The 23,492-nt window shown below is 35.7% G+C and overlaps 2 protein-coding genes across 4 annotated transcripts in view; one reads left to right on the top strand and one right to left on the bottom strand.

Moving 5' to 3' along the window:
- LOC128648398 (uncharacterized) overlaps positions 1–10,597 on the bottom strand; it is a 184,536-nt gene extending 173,939 nt beyond the window's left edge. For 2 of the 3 annotated variants that reach the window (XM_053701026.1, XM_053701027.1), the window contains exon 1: positions 10,496–10,597. In XM_053701026.1, the coding sequence (XP_053557001.1) occupies positions 10,496–10,589 (94 nt within the window). In that variant the 5' untranslated portion in view covers positions 10,590–10,597. The remainder of the gene's footprint in view (positions 1–10,495) is intronic. The other variant, XM_053701028.1, reaches the window with a different exon arrangement.
- Positions 1–23,492, top strand: part of FAM166B (family with sequence similarity 166 member B) — a 32,579-nt gene that overhangs the window by 2,434 nt on the left and 6,653 nt on the right. Inside the window, exon 2 of the mRNA XM_053701031.1 lies at positions 16,073–16,311. Coding sequence (XP_053557006.1) covers positions 16,073–16,311 — 239 coding nt within the window. The remainder of the gene's footprint in view (positions 1–16,072; positions 16,312–23,492) is intronic.

Below are 23,492 nucleotides of genomic sequence, written 5' to 3'. Positions count from 1 at the left end.
GCACTAGCGTATAGGCACATAAAGGAGAGGAAAGTGAGGAGAAAACTCTGGGCGTGGCTACTGTACTGTATGGCAGCCAGGCAGTTAAGGGGATATGAAACCCAAATCTTTCTTCGTTCTGTTGGTATCTTTATTTGTCAAAGCAGGAATGTAAACTTAGGAACCAGACCATTTTTGGTTTAGAACCCTGGGTAGTGCTTGCTGATTGGTGGCTACATTTAGTGACGATTATGTGCTTCATTTTCCTTTTTTTGTTTATGATCAGAACTTGGACGGATGAGCCTGTCCTGAAGGGGTTAAGAAAAAAAACATGTATTTGTTTACAACCTAGTTTTTAAAAAAAATGTAAGATAACTGCATTTTTTACAATTTGTTGTAGCTCTCTCATGTCATGACATCTACATAAACTTATGGTATTGTTTGAATCTGCTGGGTCTGCTGAAACCACTCCCCCCCCCCAATATTTAATATGTGTGTTTCACTGAAAAGTAACCTAGAGTAGGGCTTACAAGTCTACAGCATTTAAACTCCAGCACAGGGGTCAGAGATGGCTCAGAAGTTAAGGGGGTTAATAAAAATTGTATTTAAAAAAAAAAAAAGAGTGAGTACAGATATAAAGCAATAGGACACATCTAGAGCAGCGGTCGCCAACCAGTGGTCCGTGGACCATTGGTGGTCCGTGAGAAGATGTTGGTGGTCCTTGACACCATCAAGCAGGCATTAATCTATTTTGATGGTATGACCCCCGTCGCACTGCAACTCCCTACAGTGCCTGGCTGGATATCAGTGAAAACTGACGAGGAGGAGTTAAATTACATTCTCCCTACGCACGTTGTGTAGTACTGCGCAACTTGCGTAGCTAGATTGTATTTTTAACTCTTCCTGTACAGCGCGCTGCTCAGAGGAAGATGCTTCTATTGTAAAGCCAGCAGAGGTTGGTATAGTCTTGGCTTGAAATAGTGGAATTAAAGTATATAAAAAAGAACATATTTTTTAAAAAATGTCTCTCTTATATTTCATTTATTTTCTTCCCTTTACCGCTCTCTTTGTAGTAGTTTTCCTAATTCCTTCAGATGGACTTACAGTACATCATAGTTTGTCTTTCTCCCCTCCATCTTCTTTTATTTATTAAATATTAATTATTTTTAATTCTAATAATTTCCCCGCACACACAAAGCCATTCCACCTGAATTCCAGTAATTGCCATCCAGCAGATCTGCCATATCCCACCAGTATTATAGTGATTGCCGGTAACATCAGTCATGGTTAGCTCACATCCATATTGAGAGCTTTCTGATATAAACTTAATTTATGATTTCAATGTCTGTCCATGATCATAAATAGTTTTGAATAATTCCTAACTAGGGAGGTAACTTGGAAGACTTGTGGTCCCTTTAAACATAATTTTTTTTTTCCACTTTCTGCCTCTCTGTTTCCAGCTCAAAAGTTGTCACTCACCCTTCATCTGTCATTTGGAAGTATTCTCTCAGTTCTGTCATTCAGTTAGTTAATTCCAAAAAAGAATTCTTAAAAATGTGTAAATATATACATAATGTAAACTTAGCTATGGTTATAGTAGTTATGTACAGTGTGTGTGTATGTGTAAATATATACATAATGTAAACTTAGCTATGGTTATACTAGTTATGTACAGTATGTGTGTGTATATGTAAATATATACATAATGTAAACTTAGCTATGGTTATACTAGTTATGTACAGTGTGTGTGTATGTGTAAATATAAAGAAAAGAGACAAAACCACACTCCATAAAAATTTGATGATTTATTGAATATTTTTAAAAATTCAAAAATAGTAATATGTGACAGCCTAGCCACTTGTATGGGGAAAGAGCGCAGCACACGGGCTTACGCGTTTCGGCTGTTAGCCGTAATCATAGCCTGTTGTGTGTCTGTGTTCCCTGCCTTTAAGAACACCTGAATCTTTTCTAATTGGTTAAAAACATTATGCGCTATTCCTCCTTCTAATGCCCAGGTAATGCTTAAACACCTACAGCTGTGTACTTAACCCTATCACTCTTTCAGTAACTACTTCTATCTGTTATTGTTTAGCTACTCGTACTTATATTCGAGAATTGTGCTTTATACATAATGTGTGATAGTAAGGGATATGCCAGATGAAACACATTGGAACAGATCTATCTATAGCTTAAACTCCTGAAGAAAATCTACTTAATACCCTAATGATATAGGAGAGATATTGTTTGGCCTCTTGAATACAAAAATATTAATTATAGTGAATTACATTGGCTCAACTTTTCTTGAGAAGACATGCCGTTATACACTCTTAGTGTGGGTGGGAAATGTTACTTGTACTTATTTAGTCTATATAACCTTCTTAATATCTTTCCTTGGGGTTGTCTCCACACTTGATCCGATTGACTGTGGGAAACCACAGACATGTTATGTGTATATTGTTTCCCTAATATCTATTCCTCACCCTTTTCTAGAAGCTAATCTAACATGTATGCTACTTGTCAGAGAACCTATTTATGTAACTACACTTTGTTAGAGATACAAAGAGAAATAAATTAGCAACTATGTTGGGGTAATCATAATGAATATGAGTGCATGAATGGTGTATATGGGGTAATGTAACCCTTGGAATTGAATGATAGGGGTAGATCATTCCCAATAGTTGATAATATCATACCTGGAATTGAGACCCTCAGGGAGTCTTGTTCTGAGTCTCAAAATCCAGAACATCTCCCTTCTTGCTAAGAGTTTATCTAAATTACCTCCCCTTTTAGGGACTTTTACTTCCTCTATAGCACACCACCTTAATGTGTTTATTTCTCCATTGTGTCTCTCAGTGAAGTGTTTAACCAGGGGGGTTTGGGATTTACCTCTGGAGATTGTGGATATATGCTCCCTTATTCTTGTCTTAATGTCCCTTGAAGTGAGACCAATATACTGAACTTTACATTTTTGACATGTGAGCATATATATGACACTCTCTGTCATACAATTCATACAGGTGTTTATCTGAAAGACCTCTCCTGTCACCTGGGACTTAAATGACTTAGTTTTTTCTAAATATTCGCAGGGCTTGCATTTTCTGTGACCACAGTTATACATGCCTCTGCTAGTCAACCAGGTACTACTAGGTTTTGTTTGGGACTTAAGTTCAGTTGGAGACAGCAAGGACCCCAAAGTAGGACACTTCCTTGAACTGCACCTAACTCCCTTTTTGACAACATTGATCAATTTGTCATCCGCTGCCAGAATGGGAAAATGCTTTTTTATTATATTGGTAATTTCGGGAAACTGGGCACTGTAGTTTGTAACAAATGTTAACCCTTTAAAATTATCTTGCTGTTTTTGATTGTTACTTTTTCCTCTGAGGAAGGAGTCTCTCATCTTGAATTCAACTTGTTTTTTTGCTCTAGTTATTATTTTCTGTGTGTACCCTCTCATTTTTAACCTTTGTTCAAGGGCAACTGTTTCCTGGCGAAAATCTTCGTCATTCGAGCAGTTTCTCTTTAGGCGAATGAATTCCCCTTTCGCTACTGCAGCTGCTGTGTGTCTAGGATGACAGCTGCTGTAGTGTAATAGTTTATTACCACTGATGGGTTTCTTATATACTTTGGAGATTACTTTTTCGCCAATTACCCCTTTTAGGGTGAGATCAAGATAGTTGGTTACTGTGGAATTACATTCAAAAGTAAAACTCATGCCCACATCATTGTCATTGAGAGTTTCTATGAATGTTGAGATGTCTGAAGGATCCCCCTTCCATACAAAAAGGAGATCGTCAATGTATCTGCCATACATGGCGATACTATCTTTATAGATATTTCTATCTCCAAAGATGTGGAAAAATTCCCACCAACCTAAAAATAGGTTGGCATACGAGGGGGCAAACTTGGCCCCCATCGCAGTTCCACATCTTTGGAGATAGAAGACATCCTGAAACTGGAAAAAATTGTGAGTTAAAAGATACCTAGTAACTCTGAGGGCAAAATCTTGAAAATCTAGTGAAAAATCCGAGTAATTTCTTAGAAAAAATTTAATAGCCCTCAAACCTTCCTCATGAGGGATCGAGGAGTACAGGGATACAGCATCTACTGTTATCCAGTGGTACTCCTTGTCCCATATTTGTGTTTCCATCATGTTTAAGACATGTTTAGTGTCCTTAATGTATGAGGGTAAATTTTTCACCATAGGCTGCAATATGCTGTCAAGCCACTGGGATAATGGTTCTAAGAGGGACCCTATCCCGCTAACTATGGGACGGCCTTTGGTTATACTAGTTATGTACAGTGTATGTGTATGTGTAAATATATACATAATGTAAACTTAGCTATGGTTATACTAGTTATGTACAGTGTGTGTGTATGTGTAAATATATACATAATGTAAACTTAGCTATGGTTATACTAGTTATGTACAGTATGTGTGTGTATATGTAAATATATACATAATGTAAACTTAGCTATGGTTATACTAGTTATGTACAGTGTGTGTGTATGTGTAAATATATACATAATGTAAACTTAGCTATGGTTATACTAGTTATGTACAGTGTGTGTGTATGTGTAAATATATACATAATGTAAACTTAGCTATGGTTATACTAGTTATGTACAGTGTGTGTGTGTATATGTAAATATATACATAATGTAAACTTAGCTATGGTTATACTAGTTATGTACAGTATGTGTGTGTAAATATATACATAATGTAAACTTAGCTATGGTTATACTAGTTATGTACAGTGTGTGTATGTGTAAATATATGCATAATGTAAACTTAGATATGGTTATACTAGTTATGTACAGTGTGTGTGTGTAAATATATACATAATGTAAACTTAGCTATAGTTATACTAGTTATGTACAGTATGTGTGCGTGTAAGTATATACATAATGTAAACTTAGCTATGGTTATACTAGTTATGTACAGTGTATGTGTAAATATATACATAATGTAAACTTAGCTATGGTTATACTAGTTATGTACAGTGTGTGTGTAAATATATACATAATGTAAACTTAGCTATGGTTATACTAGTTATGTACAGTGTGTGTGTGTGTAAATATATACATAATGTAAACTTAGCTATGGTTATACTAGTTATGTACAGTATGTGTGTGTGTAAGTATATACATAATGTAAACTTAGCTATGGTTATACTAGTTATGTACAGTGTGTGTGTAAATATATACATAATGTAAACTTAGCTATGGTTATACTAGTTATGTACAGTATGTGTGTGTGTGTGTAAATATATACATAATGTAAACGTAGCTATGGTTATAATAGTTATGTACAGTATGTGTGTGTGTGTGTAAATATATACATAATGTAAACTTAGCTATGGTTATACTAGTTATGTACAGTGTGTGTGTGTATGTGTAAATATATACATAATGTAAACTTAGCTATGGTTATACTAGTTATGTACAGTGTATGTGTAAATATATACATAATGTAAACTTAGCTATGGTTATACTAGTTAGCTAGTTATGTACAGTGTGTGTGTGTGTGTGTAAATAGCTAACTTAGCTATAGTTATACTAGTTATGTACAGTGTGTGTGTAAATATATACATAAAGTAAACTTAGCTATGGTTATACTAGTTATGTACAGTGTGTGTGTGTGTGTGTGTAAATATATACATAATGTAAACTTAGCTATGGTTATACTAGTTATGTATAGTGTGTGTGTGTAAATATATACATAAAGTAAACTTAGCTATGGTTATACTAGTTATGTACAGTGTGTGTGTGTGTGTAAATATATACATAATGTAAACTTAGCTATGGTTATACTAGTTATGTACAGTGTGTGTGTGTGTAAATATATACATAATGTAAACTTAGCTATGGTTATACTAGTTATGTACAGTATGTGTGTGTGTAAGTATATACATAATGTAAACTTAGCTATGGTTATACTAGTTATGTACAGTATGTGTGTGTGTGTAAATATATACATAATGTAAACTTAGCTATGGTTATACTAGTTATGTACAGTGTGTGTGTATGTGTAAATATATACATAATGTAAACTTAGCTATGGTTATACTAGTTATGTACAGTGTATGTGTATGTGTAAATATATACATAATGTAAACTTAGCTATGGTTATACTAGTTATGTACAGTGTGTGTGTGTGTAAATATATACATAATGTAAACTTAGCTATGGTTATACTAGTTATGTACAGTATGTGTGTATATGTAAATATATACATAATGTAAACTTGGCTATGGTTATACTAGTTATGTACAGTATGTGTGTGTGTATATATACATAATGTAAACGTAGCTATGGTTATACTAGTTATGTACAGTGTATGTGTAAATATATACATAATGTAAACTTAGCTATGGTTATACTAGTTATGTACAGTGTGTGTATGTGTAAATATATACATAATGTAAACTTAGCTATGGTTATACTAGTTATGTACAGTATGTGTATGTGTAAATATATACATAATGTAAACTTAGCTATGGTTATACTAGTTATGTACAGTGTGTGTGTGTATGTGTAAATATATACATAATGGAAACTTAGCTATGGTTATACTAGTTATGTACAGTGTGTGTATGTGTAAATATATACATAATGTAAACTTAGCTATGGTTATACTAGTTATGTACAGTATCTGTGTATGTGTAAATATATACATAATGTAAACTTAGCTATGGTTATACTAGTTATGTACAGTATGTGTGTGTGTGTAAATATATACATAATGTAAACTTAGCTATGGTTATACTAGTTAGCTAGTTATGTACAGTGTGTGTGTGTGTGTGTGTGTGTAAATAGCTAACTTAGCTATAGTTATACTAGTTATGTACAGTGTGTGTGTAAATATATACATAATGTAAACTTAGCTATGGTTATACTAGTTATGTACAGTGTGTGTGTGTGTGTGTGTAAATATATACATAATGTAAACTTAGCTATGGTTATACTAGTTATGTATAGTGTGTGTGTGTAAATATATACATAAAGTAAACTTAGCTATGGTTATACTAGTTATGTACAGTGTGTGTGTGTGTGTGTAAATATATACATAATGTAAACTTAGCTATGGTTATACTAGTTATGTACAGTGTGTGTGTGTGTAAATATATACATAATGTAAACTTAGCTATGGTTATACTAGTTATGTACAGTATGTGTGTGTGTAAGTATATACATAATGTAAACTTAGCTATGGTTATACTAGTTATGTACAGTATGTGTGTGTGTGTAAATATATACATAATGTAAACTTAGCTATGGTTATACTAGTTATGTACAGTGTGTGTGTATGTGTAAATATATACATCATGTAAACTTAGCTATGGTTATACTAGTTATGTACAGTGTATGTGTATGTGTAAATATATACATAATGTAAACTTAGCTATGGTTATACTAGTTATGTACAGTGTGTGTGTGTGTGTAAATATATACATAATGTAAACTTAGCTATGGTTATACTAGTTATGTACAGTATGTGTGTATATGTAAATATATACATAATGTAAACTTGGCTATGGTTATACTAGTTATGTACAGTATGTGTGTGTGTATATATACATAATGTAAACATAGCTATGGTTATACTAGTTATGTACAGTGTATGTGTAAATATATACATAATGTAAACTTAGCTATGGTTATACTAGTTATGTACAGTGTGTGTATGTGTAAATATATACATAATGTAAACTTAGCTATGGTTATACTAGTTATGTACAGTATGTGTATGTGTAAATATATACATAATGTAAACTTAGCTATGGTTATACTAGTTATGTACAGTGTGTGTGTGTATGTGTAAATATATACATAATGTAAACTTAGCTATGGTTATACTAGTTATGTACAGTGTGTGTATGTGTAAATATATACATAATGTAAACTTAGCTATGGTTATACTAGTTATGTACAGTATCTGTGTATGTGTAAATATATACATAATGTAAACTTAGCTATGGTTATACTAGTTATGTACAGTATGTGTGTGTGTGTAAATATATACATAATGTAAACTTAGCTATGGTTAGACTAGTTATGTACAGTGTGTGTGTAAATATATATATAATGTAAACTTAGCTATGGTTATACTAGTTATGTACAGTATGTGTGTGTGTGTGTGTGTGTATATATATATATATATTTATATACACACATTATAGAGGTTTGTACCTTTTTTTAAAAAAATCCACGGGATTAAAAAATGTGAGTTTAGTGGTCCTTGAGGTTCGAAAGGTTGGCGACCCCTGATTTAGAGCAAACACTTTAGTCTTGTGTTGTCTAATGAGATGTGGACGCTTCTATGACACAAATTAAGGCATTACTGGCACTATACACAGAGAATGAGCGTGCATGGAGCATGAGCAGCATATGTGCATATTCAATAGGAACACCCATAAATTGTATTAGAAGCTTTTTTTTCTGATACAGGTATATTTCAGGTTTTTTTAAATAAAGAGGAATAACCAGCAATAATCATCTTTCTACGCAGCACAGTGAAATCATATTTAAACACGGTTTTTACAGTTTTTTTTAGCTGTTGTTTGTTCCTTAGCTAAAGCAGAACAATGACCAAAGAGAAAGTAAAATATTAACAACCAATTAACCCAGTGTCACTGATAACTGCCTAATATGTTTGTTCAGGTAACCATTAATATTAACTTATGATATGTACAATTAATAATTTCATATTATTTTATTTATAATTTAGGTTTTTCAAATATTTCTTTCATACAATTTTGAAAAAAACTTTCAAATTTACTTTTTTTAATCAAATTTACCAAGAGAAATAAATAAATTTGATATTAGAAGGAAATTAGAAAGTTTCTTACAACTGTACGATGAACCATGAAAGAAATAACTAATGCTCAGATGATCGTAATAATACATCTCATTATTTTACTTGATTGTAACAGTGTGAGCTGAGTATTTTTGTTATCCCAAATGGATTGGAATGGTCTCATTTTACCCCTCCCCCTGTGTTTGGGGGTGTGGCTATTTTCCCCTCCTCCTCAGCACATTGGGGATATAACCTAAAAGCTTTTGGTGGTCTTTGCACCTTCCTGCACATCTCTGCCACTGTAACACACTCAGAATTTTTCACTTAAAGGGATAATAAAAAGAAATGTGCTTCACCTTAAAGGGACATGAAACCCACATTTTTTCTTTCATGATTCAGATAGTTCATACCATTTTAAACATTTTTTAAATTTACTTCTATAACCTAATTTCCTTTGTTTTCTTGGTATCCTTTGTTGAAGGAGCAGTAATGCATTATATGCAGTCACCAATTAGCAGCTTCTGAGCCTACCTAGCTATATACAAAGGATGCAAAGAGAACAAAACAAATGAGATAATAGAAATAATTTGGAAAGTTATTTAAAATGTCATGCGCTATCTTTAATGTGTTGCCAATGACTTGGTATACTAGCTGCAGTGTATTTAATTATAGGGAAACAATCCTTTATATCTATTTTTGTATTTGAAACAACTGCCTTTGTTTATTGTAGCCACTAACCAATTTTCCCAAGAACATACCTGTTCAAATGGGCTGTGCCTGCAGGGAGAGCAGCCCTGTTTACATTATCTCTCTATAAACACAGGACAATAATACTCTTAAAGGGACACTGAACCCAATTTTTTTCTTTTGTGATTCACATAAAGCATGCAATTTTAAGCAACTTTCTAATTTACTCCTATTATCATTTTTTCCTTTATTCTCTTGCTATCTTTATTTGAAAAAGAAGGCATCAAAACTTTTTTTTTTGGTTCAGCCCTCTGGAAAGCACTTTTTTTATTGGTGGATGAATTTATCCACCAATCAGCAAGGACAACCCAGGTTGTTCACCAAAAATTGGCTGGCATCTAAACTTAAATTCTTGCATTTCAAATAAAGATACCAAGAGAATGAAGACAATTTGATCATAGGAGTAAATTAGAAAGTTGCTTAAAATGTCATGCTCTATCTGAATCACAAAAGAAAAAATTTGGGTTCAGTGTCCCTTTAAGTTGTTATCACAAGTCATAGAAAACACCTTAGGTGAAAGAAAAAGAAAACATTCAGAACATTCTCCCTTTTACTTGTTGAGGTCAATACTTTTCACGATTAATAAAATAGAGAGCATCATGGGTAAAAAATAAATAATTAGACATAAAGAGGCATTTTAGTGTATGTATATATATTTATAGTTTAGAAGATTTAATTTTGAAATATTTCTCCTTTTACCTTGTGTTAAACTCAATCAATAGGGTTAACCACTTCTGGAATACCATGATCCTTTACCAGCTGAGGATACAGCCAGTGGAGCATACGTGTGTATGTCTGCTTCTGATTAGAACACCAGCTGTGTCTTCATCTGGGCTGGCACAAGTGCTGCACTTTCACTAAGTGTTTAACCCTTTTTGCAGGGTTTAAATAGTTAAAAATACAAATTTGTTTTAAAATGAAATGCTGTAATGAAATGTAGAATTTTATGTTTAAACAAAAATAATTCACCTGTCTGACCAATCTGCACAAAAAGCGACTTCCGATACATCTGGCGTTTTAATATGAACATTTCCTGTAACACAAACCGTCTGTGGCAATTCATGAACCGACTCAAACTAAGTTAGTAAACTGACAAATCCCCACGTCACACCTCATCTCACATTAAGCTCAGTGTGCTAAAGAAAGCTTAAAGGGACAGTCTGAACAAAATTAAACTTTCATGATTCAGATAGTTCAAAGTATAATTTACTTTTATTATCAAATTTGCTTTGTTCTCTTGATATTCTTAGTTGAACGCTAAACCTATCTAGGCTCATATGCTAATTTCTAAGCCCTTGAAGGCCACCTCTTATCTGAATGCATTTGACAGTTTTTCACAGCTAGACAGCGCTAGTTCATGTGTGCCATATAGATAACATTGTGCTCTCTCTCCGTGGAGTTACTTATGCAAGGGCACTGATTGGCTAAAATGCAATTCTGTCAAAAGAACTGAGATAAGGGGGCAGTCTGTAGAGGCTTAGCTATAAAGTAATCACAGAGGTAAAAAGTGTATTAAAGTGAATGTAAAGTTTCATCAAGTAGTGCCCGGTTTTTAAAAGTACTATTAAAAACCGCTGCACTTTTATTGATGAAACTTTACATTGCACCATATTTGTAGAAATACTTACCTCTTCGTCTTGAAAGTCGGATCGCTGATTTTGTCGCTTCCCCCGCCCGTTGCAAGCCTCTTCCTATGTCAGAAATGACGATTCCGGCCTTCCTCCAATCACGGCCTTGCTTTAGGCAATGCTTCCCCAGGGGGGGAAGCCGTGATTGGAGGATGCCGGAATCATCATTGCTGACGCAGGAAGAGGCTTGCGACAGGGCTGGAGCAGCTTTCAAGACGAAGAGGTAAGTAGTTCTACAAATATGGTGCAATGTAAAGTTTGATCAATGAAAGTGCCCCTGTTTTTCATAGTATTTTTAAAAACCGGGCACTACTTGAAACTTTACATTCACTTTAATATAACAGTGTTGGTTATGCAAAACTGGGGAATGAGTAATAAAGGGGTTTTCTATCTTTTTAAACAATATAAATTCTGGAGTAGACTGTCCCTTTAATAACACTTTTTTTTGTGCATGAAACATATACTATGATCCAATGCAGGTGCACGAGGCATACGTACATAAGCTCTGTGCACAGTAAAACATCACTGACTATTTTTCTGGAAGCATTTTTGCTAATACACGTGCATGGCACACATGCTTCTATTCAGAACTAAAATGTACATTTCACTTTTAAAGGGACATTAAGCCCAACATTTTTTTTTCATGATTCTGACAAAGCATGCCATTTTAAACAACTTTATAACTTAGTTCTATTATCTAATTGTCTTTGTTCTTTTGCTAACCTTTATTGAAAAGCAGGAAAGTGTGCTCAGGAGCCTGCACGTGTCCGCAGCACTATATGGCAGCAGTTTAGGAAGAATATTGTACTCTTGCAAGAGCACTATTTCCTGCCTTATAGTGCTGCAGACATGTGCATGCTACTTACCTATATATATCTTCAACAAAGAATAACATGAGAACGGCGCACATTTGATTATAGAAGTAAATTGAATACTTTTTAAAAATGTATCCTCGGTCTAAATCATGAAAGAAACATTTTGGGTTGCATGTCCCTTTAAGTTTTATGTCCCTGATCCAGTAAGTACAAACCTTTGTGTTTCTGTGTTAATGGCAATCTGTGCACTTAGGTGATATTAGCCATAATTCACTAAAACCCTCTCCAGCTGCTCACCATTTCCTATGCAATGCTATGTTATTCTATGCACTTCATCATATTGAGAGACAGGTGAAGGTAGAGAGGTCATTTGTGCCACACAATCCTTGTAAATAGAGGAACATATCAGACAATGTGATAAATGCTATGCTCTGTCTGACTCATGAAAGAAGTCATTTGGGTGTCATGTCCCTTTAAGGTACAAATTGCACATATAGGCCAATTAGGCTTGTGCCAGGGGTGGGCAGCAAATCTGAATATTTTTGGTTAAAAAACAGTGACCCCTGGTTTTCTGGAGGGTGCATGACCTCTCCATTTAGCACTGGCCTCTGGTTGTGAGAAGCATGTGATGCAAATCTGACATACAATAATGAGGTGAAGCACTTTGTTCAGTGTTTAGACAGCACAAAGATTAAATACCCCTGAAATAAAAAACAGGTTGTATTCCCTTTGCCATCAGGATACACAAATGTATGATAATTGGATGAGGTTTAAAACTAATGTGTATTACTGATACAGGCAACAATATTTGCTTTGGATAGATTGAGGCTCAGGTTTCTTTCTTCAGTAGATTATAAACACATACATAAAGGGAACGTGGCATTTTAGTGCCTATTGTCAGACAGCTCTCAGCAGTGAAATGACTCCCAGGTAAGTGATCTGGCTGGTCACACTAGTAGAGGGCGCAGCCTGCAGGGTTTGTTATGCAGTGGTTGCTCTGTGATGACTTCTCATTGTGTTCCCCATGGCTGCCAGCCGTATCCCTGTGTGTACACGTCTCCACCATAGCAACAAGTCACACACAAATGCTGATAATAGGACAGCATAGTCGGACATAACAGTGCAATAATAAAATGCTCACAATCATCAGAATGTTTGATCAGATTATTGCTCGTTTCTAACTATGTGCTTAAGATAGGTTTTATACAGATAAAGTTTTGCTTATCCTAGGTGCAATTTATTGTCAGCCTGCGAGCCAATTAGGCAACTGATATGCATATAACCACTAATTAAAGGGACAGTCAAGTAAAAATGAAACTTGCATGATTCAGATAGGACATGTAATATTAAACAACTTTCCAATTTACTTTTATCATCAAATTTGCTTTGTTCTCTTGGTATTCTTTGTTGAGGGCTAAACCTAGGTAGGCTCATATGCTAATTTTTAAGCCCTTGAAAGCCGCCTCTTATCTCAGTACATTTTATTAGCTTTTCAAAGCCAGATAGTGCTAGTTCATGTGTAATATAGATAAACATTGTGCTCACCCCCGTGGAGCTATTCATGAGTCAGCACTAATTGGCTGAAATACAAGTCTGTAGAAAGTATATTAATATAACAGTATTGGTTATGCAAAACTGGGGAATGGGTAATAATCTTTTTTTTTTTTAAACAATACAAACTTTCAAGTACACTGTTCCTTTAATGTCCTACTCAGGTATAGCATGGGAACGGTTTTGGTGCATGTCTTTATCTATGTTTTTAAGCTCTTTACATTTAATTAGTAATGTAATGCTCTCTAACAAACATTTTAATATTGCACTAGATTTTTCTAACTATTTGCTATTCTGTGCGAAAATGATTAGAACATAGTTAGAGGTTCCATATAATGCCTGGTCTGATTCTTACATTGTTTATGGTCTACAAATAAGATTTCATGTCGTCAACATGTTTAGCTTATAAAAGGAACCTTTAGGTATATTTATGTCATGTAATAAAACTGAAAACAGTGTCATGAAAAGCGCAGCACTACAGGGACATATAACACCTGCAGCAGACAGCCGCTCAGTCACATACACCAATAGAAGTGGAAGTCCGCTATCAAGGAAAAGAAATAAAAAAGTAATGTAACGAAATAAATGAAACTGCAAGCGTAGATCATCGTTTCTCAACCGCGGCCCTCAAGTACCCCCAACAGGCCAGGTTTTCATTATAGCTAAAACAGTGTACAGGTGAAATAATCATCTGATGGTTACCATGGTTACTGATCAGCTGATGGGTGAGAGCAGGTTAGTTACCATGGTTACTGATCAGCTGATTATTTCACCTGTGCACTGGCTCATTACGTAGTGTTATGCAGTTGCTTCTCTAGGCATATCATGGACAGGGTTGTCTTTCTGTGGGCATGGCTGGGCATCCTCTAGTTTAACTTTATAAAACAATATAGTTCAGGAATGAAGTGGGAGGGATCAAGGTATTGAGCCACTAAACTGGGACTGTACCGCAAAATGCAGGAGAGTTGTCAGCTCTGGATATAAAACATGACCAACCGTTTGCATTCATTTCCTTTGCTATTTTTGTTATCTTCTCTGTTGTGGCCAATCAGTAACAAATAAAAATGAGCTCTTGCACTGATTAATCAAAATCTGAGTAGCATGTTGCATTGTTAGGGTATAGAATCCTGCAGGATATCTGGGGACAGTGAAACCCCCCACAATTTTAAGAGATAAATTACAGGGAATAAACAATAACAGTACATTTTTTTATTTTTTTATTTTTTTAAAACTGAGCATAATTATACATTTAAAGGGACAGTCAAGTTAAAAAAAAACTTTCATGTTTTAAATAGGGCATGCAATTTTAAACAACTTCCCAATTTACTTTTATCACCAATTTTGCTTTGTTCTCTTGGTATTCTTAGTTGAAAGCTAAAACTAGGAGGTTCATATGCTAATTTCTTAAACCTTGAAGACTGCCTCTAATCTGAATACATTTTGACCACTAGAGGGCATTAGTTCACATGTTTCATATAGATAACATTGAGCTCATGCACGTAAAGTGACCAATGACTGAGCACTGTTTGGATAAACTGCATGTCTGTCAAAAGAAGCTTAGATACAAGATAATTGCAGAGGTAAAACGTGTATTATTATAACTGTGTTGGTTATGCAAAACTGGGGAATGGGTAATAAAGAGATTATCTTTCTTTTTAAACAACAAAAATTCTGGTGTTGACTGTCCCTTTAAGGCAGAATAACATTTTGAGGTTAATGTCTCTTTACCTGCCAGATAATAGAAGTTTTAAAGGGACAGTAAAGTCAAAATTAAACTTTCATGAATCGGATAGCGCATGACATTTTTAACAACTTTCCAAATTGACTTCTTTAAAGGGACAGTCTAGTCCAAAAAATAAACTTTCATGATTCAGATAGAGCATGTAATTTTAAACAATTTTCCAATTTACTTTTATCACCAATTTTGCTTTGTTCTCTTGGTATTCTTAGTTGAAAGCTTAACCTAGGAGGTTCATATGCCAATTTCTTAGACCTTGAAGGCACAGGTTTTTCACCACTAGAGGGTGTTAGTTAATGTTTTTCATATAGATAACACTGTGCTCGTGCACGTGAAGTTACCTGGGAGCCATCACTGACTGGCTAAACTGCAAGTCTGTCAAAAGAACAAATAAAGGGGCAGTCTGCAGAGGCTTAGATACAAGATAATCACAGAGGTAAAAAGTATATTAATATAACTGTGCTGGTTATGCAAAACTAGGGAATGGGTAAACAAGGGATTATCTATCTTTTAAAACAATAACAATTCTGGTGTAGACTATCCCTTTGAATCAAATTTGCTTTGTTCTCTTGGTATCTTTTATTGAAGAGTAAAACTAGGTAGGCTCAGGAGTGTGCACATGTCTTTAGTACTCTACGGCAGCAGTGTTTTGCAACATTGTATAACAAAGCTACAAAAAATGTTGCAAAACACTGCTGCCATAGAGTACTAAAGACATGTGCACACTCCTGAGCCTACCTAATTTTACTCTTCAATAAAAGATACCACTACATAGTGACATAGTTCTAATCTCATGTGTTTTTGTCTGCAACAGGTACAGTGGCTTCTGCCCTCAATACAGGTACCACCTGGGTAAAACCTATGGGAAGCTCACCTCACAACTGCTAACCAGTCAAGATATCAAGCACTCTGGGCACCTGGTGCTCCAGTCAAATCCTTTCCCTCCTCCCCGTCATGATAGCAATGCGGAGAACCCGCCAGAGACACTCAGAAGACGGAGACTCCGTCTAGGAGACCAGAAACTCACCTGGACCATGATCCCAGGTTACACCGGTAGGTAATGATTTGTTAATCTGTTAATGGTTATCTGATGTCCCAAGGTATATTGCAGTATGCCAGATTGTAGCCTGGCATTGTTTTTCAATTAGGTGTGTAAAGTATGTTACATGTATAAAAAGCTGATCTCGGGAGCATATACAGTATACACTACATGCATACGTTTTACTGACAATACACTGCAGAAGGCTGAGCACTAGAAGCTTACAAAAGATGCTAACCTGAAAGTAATATAGAAGCTGATCAGCATTTTTTTTCACTTGTTGCTTGGAAAAGTTGCCTAGGAGTATATGCCAGGGTTATGGAGTATTGTACTATAATATCCCTTTAATTAAGTTGGTTTCCATATGTAGACTCATTTTGCCAGGGAAGATCATTTGTATGCATAGCTCATGTGTAAATGTAATGCTATAAAAATAGACAGAAATCAGAATTGTATTTGTGTATATTAGTATATAATTGTAATTTGGGGGTGTTGTGATTGGCTAGTTATCTTCCATAGGGCTTGTTTTCCTCTAATATTATTTTTACAAAAAAGAACCTAACTCATTCACGTACTTTGGCACTAACATTCTCCCAGACTATTAATTCACAGGATGATATATTTCTCTATAAATATTTGTTTGCATTTTACCTACTGTATTCTGCTGCATTCTTATCGTGTGGGCACTATCGTCCCTCTAGTGGTGGCATTTGGTAATGTTACATGTATGCTTGTTGTCACCTATATATTGATGTCACATTACATAGGGGATGGTGAGTTTATTGCAGTGTTTTGTCAGATGACCGGAGAGAAGGGTGTCCATTTTACAGTAATCTTAGTCATACATTATATAATGTTTATTATTATTAGTTATTTTCTTAAACTAGCAAACTATATTTCTGTGAATATAATATGTAAGGTACAAAATGATGTTTGGGAACAGAAAAGGTTTGGATTTTGGAATATTTGTATATTTGCAACTGTAAAATGGGACAGTATTAAGGCAATATGTGTATAGAAATTGTAATACTTTTGAATACATCGAAAAGATAGTACAGCACTGTAATCAGAAAGATAATAGTGTTTTAAATAAATATAGACTATTATTTCTATTTAAAATCACAAAACACAGGCAGAAAAGAATTTGACTTACTGGCAGGGAAAATTATCATTTCTTTCATGTAATTAACAAGAGTCCATGAGCTAGTGACGTATGGGATATACATTCCTACCAGGAGGGGCAAAGTTTCCCAAACCTTAAAATGCCTATAAATACACCCCTCACCACACCCACAAATCAGTTTTACAAACTTTGCCTCCAAGGGAGGTGGTGAAGTAAGTTTGTGCTAGATTCTACGTTGATATGCGCTCCGCAGCAAGTTGGAGCCCGGTTTTCCTCTCAGCGTGCAGTGAATGTCCGAGGGATGTGAGGAGAGTATTGCCTATTGAATGCAGTGATCTCCTTCTACGGGGTCTATTTCATAAGGTTCTCTGTTATCGGTCGTAGAGATTCATCTCTTACCTCCCTTTTCAGATCGACGATATACTCTTATATTTACCATTTCCTCTACTGATTCTCGTTTCAGTACTGGTTTGGCTTTCTACAAACATGTAGATGAGTGTCCTGGGGTAAGTAAGTCTTATTTTCTGTGACACTCTAAGCTATGGTTGGGCACTTTATTTATAAAGTTCTAAATATATGTATTCAAACATTTATTTGCCTTGACTCAGAATGTTCAACTTTCCTTATTTCCAGACAGTCAGTTTCATATTTGGGATTATGCATTGAATTATCATATTTTTTTCTTACCTCAAAAATTTGACTTTTTTCCCTGTGGGCTGTTAGGCTCGCGGGGGCTGAAAATGCTTCATTTTATTGCGTCATTCTTGGCGCTGACTTTTTTGACGCAAAAATTCTTTTCCGTTTCCGGCGTCATACGTGTCGCCGGAAGTTGCGTCATTTTTTGACGTTATTTTGCGCCAAAAATGTCGGCGTTCCGGATGTGGCGTCATTTTTGGCGCCAAAAGCATTTAGGCGCCAAATAATGTGGGCGTCTTATTTGGCGCTAAAAAATATGGGCGTCGCTTTTGTCTCCACATTATTTCAGTCTCATTTTTCATTTGCTTCTGGTTGCTAGAAGCTTGATGTTTGGCATTTTTTCCCATTCCTGAAACTGTCTTATAAGGAATTTGATCTATTTTGCTTTATATGTTGTTTTTTCTCTTACATATTGCAAGATGTCTCACGTTGCATCTGAGCCAGAAGATACTACAGGAAAACCACTGCCTGCTGGATCTACCAAAGCTAAGTGTATCTACTGTAAACTTTTGGTAGCTATTCCTCCAGCTGTTGTTTGTAATAATTGTCATGACAAACTTGTTAAAGCAGATAATATTTCCTTTAGTGATGTACCATTGCCTGTTGCAGTTCCCTCAACATCTAAGGTGCAGAATGTTCCTGATAACATAAGAGATTTTGTTTCTGAATCCATAAAGAAGGCTTTGTCTGTTATTTCTCCTTCTAGTAAACGTAAAAAGTCTTTTAAATCTTCTCTCTCTACAGATGAATTTTTAAATGAACACCATCATTCTGATTCTTTGGACTCTTCTGGTTCAGAGGATTCTATCTCAGAGATTGATGCTGATAAATCTTCATATTTATTTAAGATGGAATTTATTCGCTCTTTACTTAAAGAAGTACTAATTGCTTTAGAAATAGAGGATTCTAGTCCTCTTGATACTAATTCTATACGTTTGGATAAGGTTTTTAAAGCTCCTGCGGTTATTCCAGAAGTCTTTCCTGTTCCTAATGCTATTTCTGCAGTAATTTCCAAGGAATGGGATAAATTGGGTAATTCATTTACTCCTTCTAAACGTTTTAAGCAATTATATCCTGTTCCGCCTGACAGGTTAGAATTTTGGGACAAAATCCCTAAAGTTGATGGGGCTATTTCTACCCTTGCTAAACGTACTACCATTCCTACGTCAGATGGTACCTCGTTTAAGGATCCTTAAGATAGAAAAATTGAATCTTTTCTAAGAAAAGCTTATCTATGTTCAGGTAATCTTCTTAGACCTGCTATATCATTGGCTGATGTTGCTGCAGCTTCAACTTTTTGGTTGGAAACTCTAGCGCAACAAGTAACAAATCGTGATTCTCATGATATTATTATTCTTCTCCAGCATGCTAATAATTTCATCTGTGATGCCATTTTTGATATTATTAGAGTTGATGTTAGGTTTATGTCTCTGGCTATCTTAGCCAGAAGAGCTTTATGGCTTAAGACCTGGAATGCTGATATGGCTTCTAAATCAACTCTACTTTCCATTTCTTTCCAGGGAAACAAATTATTTGGTTCTCAGTTGGATTCTATTATTTCAACTGTTACTGGTGGGAAAGGAACTTTTTTACCACAGGATAAAAAGTCTAAAGGTAAAAACAGGGCTAACAATCGTTTTCGTTCCTTTCGTTTCAACAAAGAACAAAAGCCTGATCCTTCGTCCTCAGGAGCAGTTTCAGTTTGGAAACCATCTCCAGTCTGGAATAAATCCAAGCCTGCTAGAAAGGCAAAGCCTGCTTCTAAGTTCACATGAAGGTACGGCCCTCATTCCAGTTCAGCTGGTAGGGGGCAGGTTACGTTTTTTCAAAGAAATTTGGATCAATTCTGTTCACAATCTTTGGATTCAGAACATTGTTTCAGAAGGGTACAGAATTGGTTTCAAGATGAGACCTCCTGCAAAGAGATTTTTTTCTTTCCCATGTCCCAGTAAATCCAGTGAAAGCTCAAGCATTTCTGAATTGTGTTTCAGATCTAGAGTTGGCTGGAGTAATTATGCCAGTTCCAGTTCCGGAACAGGGGATGGGGTTTTATTCAAATCTCTTCATTGTACCAAAGAAGGAGAATTCCTTCAGACCAGTTCTGGATCTAAAATTATTGAATCGTTATGTAAGGATACCAACGTTCAAGATGGTAACTGTAAGGACTATATTGCCTTTTGTTCAGCAAGGGAATTATATGTCCACAATAGATTTACAGGATGCATATCTGCATATTCCGATTCATCCAGATCATTATCAGTTCCTGAGATTCTCTTTTCTAGACAAGCATTACCAATTTGTGGCTCTACCGTTTGGCCTTGCTACAGCTCCAAGAATTTTCACAAAGATTCTCGGTGCCCTTCTGTCTGTAATCAGAGAACAGGGTATTGTGGTATTTCCTTATTTGGACGATATCTTGGTACTTGCTCAGTCTTTACATTTAGCAGAGTCTCATACGAATCGACTTGTGTTGTTTCTTCAAGATCATGGTTGGAGGATCAATTTACCAAAAAGTTCTTTGATTCCTCAAACAAGGGTAACCTTTCTGGGTTTCCAGATAGATTCAGTGTCCATGACTCTGTCTTTAACAGACAAGAGACGTTTAAAATTGATTACAGCTTGTCGAAACCTTCAGTCACAATCATTCCCTTCGGTAGCCTTATGCATGGAAATTCTAGGTCTTATGACTGCTGCATCGGACGCGATCCCCTTTGCTCGTTTTCACATGCGACCTCTTCAGCTCTGTATGCTGAACCAATGGTGCAGGGATTACACGAAGATATATCAATTAATATCTTTAAAACCGATTGTTCGGCACTCTCTAACGTGGTGGACAGATCACCTTCGTTTAATTCAGGGGGCTTCTTTTGTTCTTCCGACCTGGACTGTAATTTCAACAGATGCAAGTCTCACAGGTTGGGGAGCTGTGTGGGGATCTCTGACGGCACAAGGAGTTTGGGAATCTCAGGAGGTGAGATTACCGATCAATATCTTGGAACTCCGTGCAGTTTTCAGAGCTCTTCAGTTTTGGCCTCTTCTGAAGAGAGAATCGTTCATTTGTTTTCAGACAGACAATGTCACAACTGTGGCATACATCAATCATCAAGGAGGGACTCACAGTCCTCTGGCTATGAAAGAAGTATCTCGAATTTTGGTTTGGGCGGAATCCAGCTCCTGTCTAATCTCTGCGGTTCATATCCCAGGTGTAGACAATTGGGAAGCGGATTATCTCAGTCGCCAAACGTTGCATCCGGGCGAATGGTCTCTTCACCCAGAGGTATTTCTTCAGATTGTTCAAATGTGGGGGCTCCCAGAGATAGATCTGATGGCCTCTCATCTAAACAAGAAACTTCCCAGGTATCTGTCCAGATCCCGGGATCCTCAGGCGGAGGCAGTGGATGCATTATCACTTCCTTGGAAGTATCATCCTGCCTATATCTTTCCGCCTCTAGTTCTTCTTCCAAGAGTAATCTCCAAGATTCTGAGGGAATGCTCGTTTGTTCTGCTAATAGCTCCGGCATGGCCTCACAGGTTTTGGTATGCGGATCTTGTCCGGATGGCATCTTGCCAACCATGGACTCTTCCGTTAAGACCAGACCTTCTGTCACAAGGTCCTTTTTTCCATCCGGATCTGAAATCCTTAAATTTAAAGGTATGGAGATTGAACGCTTGATTCTTGGTCAAAGAGGTTTCTCTGACTCCGTGATTAATACTATGTTACAGGCTCGTAAATCTGTATCTCGAGAGATATATTATAGAGTCTGGAAGACTTATATTTCTTGGTGTCTTTCTCATCATTTTTCTTGGCATTCTTTTAGAATACCGAGAATTTTACAGTTTCTTCAGGATGGTTTAGATAAGGGTTTGTCCGCAAGTTCTTTGAAAGGACAAATCTCCGCTCTTTCTGTTCTTTTTCACAGAAAGATTGCTATTCTTCCTGATATTCATTGTTTTGTACAAGCTTTGGTTCGTATAAAACCTGTCATTAAGTCAATTTCTCCTCCTTGGAGTTTGAATTTGGTTCTGGGAGCTCTTCAAGCTCCTCCGTTTGAACCTATGCATTCATTGGACATTAAATTACTTTCTTGGAAAGTTTTGTTCCTTTTGGCCATCTCTTCTGCTAGAAGAGTTTCTGAATTATCTGCTCTTTCTTGTGAGTCTCCTTTTCTGATTTTTCATCAGGATAAGGCGGTGTTGCGAACTTCTTTTGAATTTTTTCCTAAAGTTGTGAATTCCAACAACATTAGTAGAGAAATTGTGGTTCCTTCATTATGTCCTAATCCTAAGAATTCTAAGGAGAAATCGTTGCATTCTTTGGATGTTGTTAGAGCTTTGAAATATTATGTTGAAGCTACGAAATCTTTCCGTAAGACTTCTAGTCTATTTGTTATCTTTTCCGGTTCTAGGAAAGGCCAGAAAGCTTCTGCCATTTCTTTGGCATCTTGGTTGAAATCTTTAATTCATCTTGCCTATGTTGAGTCGGGTAAAATTCCGCCTCAGAGAATTACAGCTCATTCTACTAGGTCAGTATCTACTTCCTGGGCGTTTAGGAATGAAGCTTCGGTTGACCAGATCTGCAAAGCAGCAACTTGGTCCTCTTTGCATACTTTTACTAAATTCTACCATTTTGATGTATTTTCTTCTTCTGAAGCAGTTTTTGGTAGAAAAGTTCTTCAGGCAGCGGTTTCAGTTTGAATCTTCTGCTTATGTTTTTTGTTAAACTTTATTTTGGGTGTGGATTATTTTCAGCAGGAATTGGCTGTCTTTATTTTATCCCTCCCTCTCTAGTGACTCTTGTGTGGAAAGATCCACATCTTGGGTAGTCATTATCCCATACGTCACTAGCTCATGGACTCTTGTTAATTACATGAAAGAAAACATAATTTATGTAAGAACTTACCTGATAAATTCATTTCTTTCATATTAACAAGAGTCCATGAGGCCCACCCTTTTTTGTGGTGGTTATGATTTTTTTGTAGAAAGCACAATTATTCCAATTTCTTATTTTAATATGCTTCGCACTTTTTTTCTTATCACCCCACTTCTTGGCTATTCGTTAAACTGATTTGTGGGTGTGGTGAGGGGTGTATTTATAGGCATTTTAAGGTTTGGGAAACTTTGCCCCTCCTGGTAGGAATGTATATCCCATACGTCACTAGCTCATGGACTCTTGTTAATATGAAAGAAATGAATTTATCAGGTAAGTTCTTACATAAATTATGTTTTTTAATAATTTTATTTATTAATATTAATGAAAAAGTCTGGATTTTGGAATAATTCTGGATTTTGGCATTTTGGATTTGGGGATTTGTACCTGTAATAAATTAGAAACTATACAGTAATTGCATTTAAAAGGTTGAAGCCTCAGACATTTTC

Source organism: Bombina bombina, chromosome 2 (assembly GCF_027579735.1).
Source record: "Bombina bombina isolate aBomBom1 chromosome 2, aBomBom1.pri, whole genome shotgun sequence".
Classification (NCBI taxonomy): Eukaryota; Metazoa; Chordata; class Amphibia; order Anura; family Bombinatoridae; genus Bombina; species Bombina bombina.
This window is presented reverse-complemented; position numbering and strand designations above follow the sequence as displayed.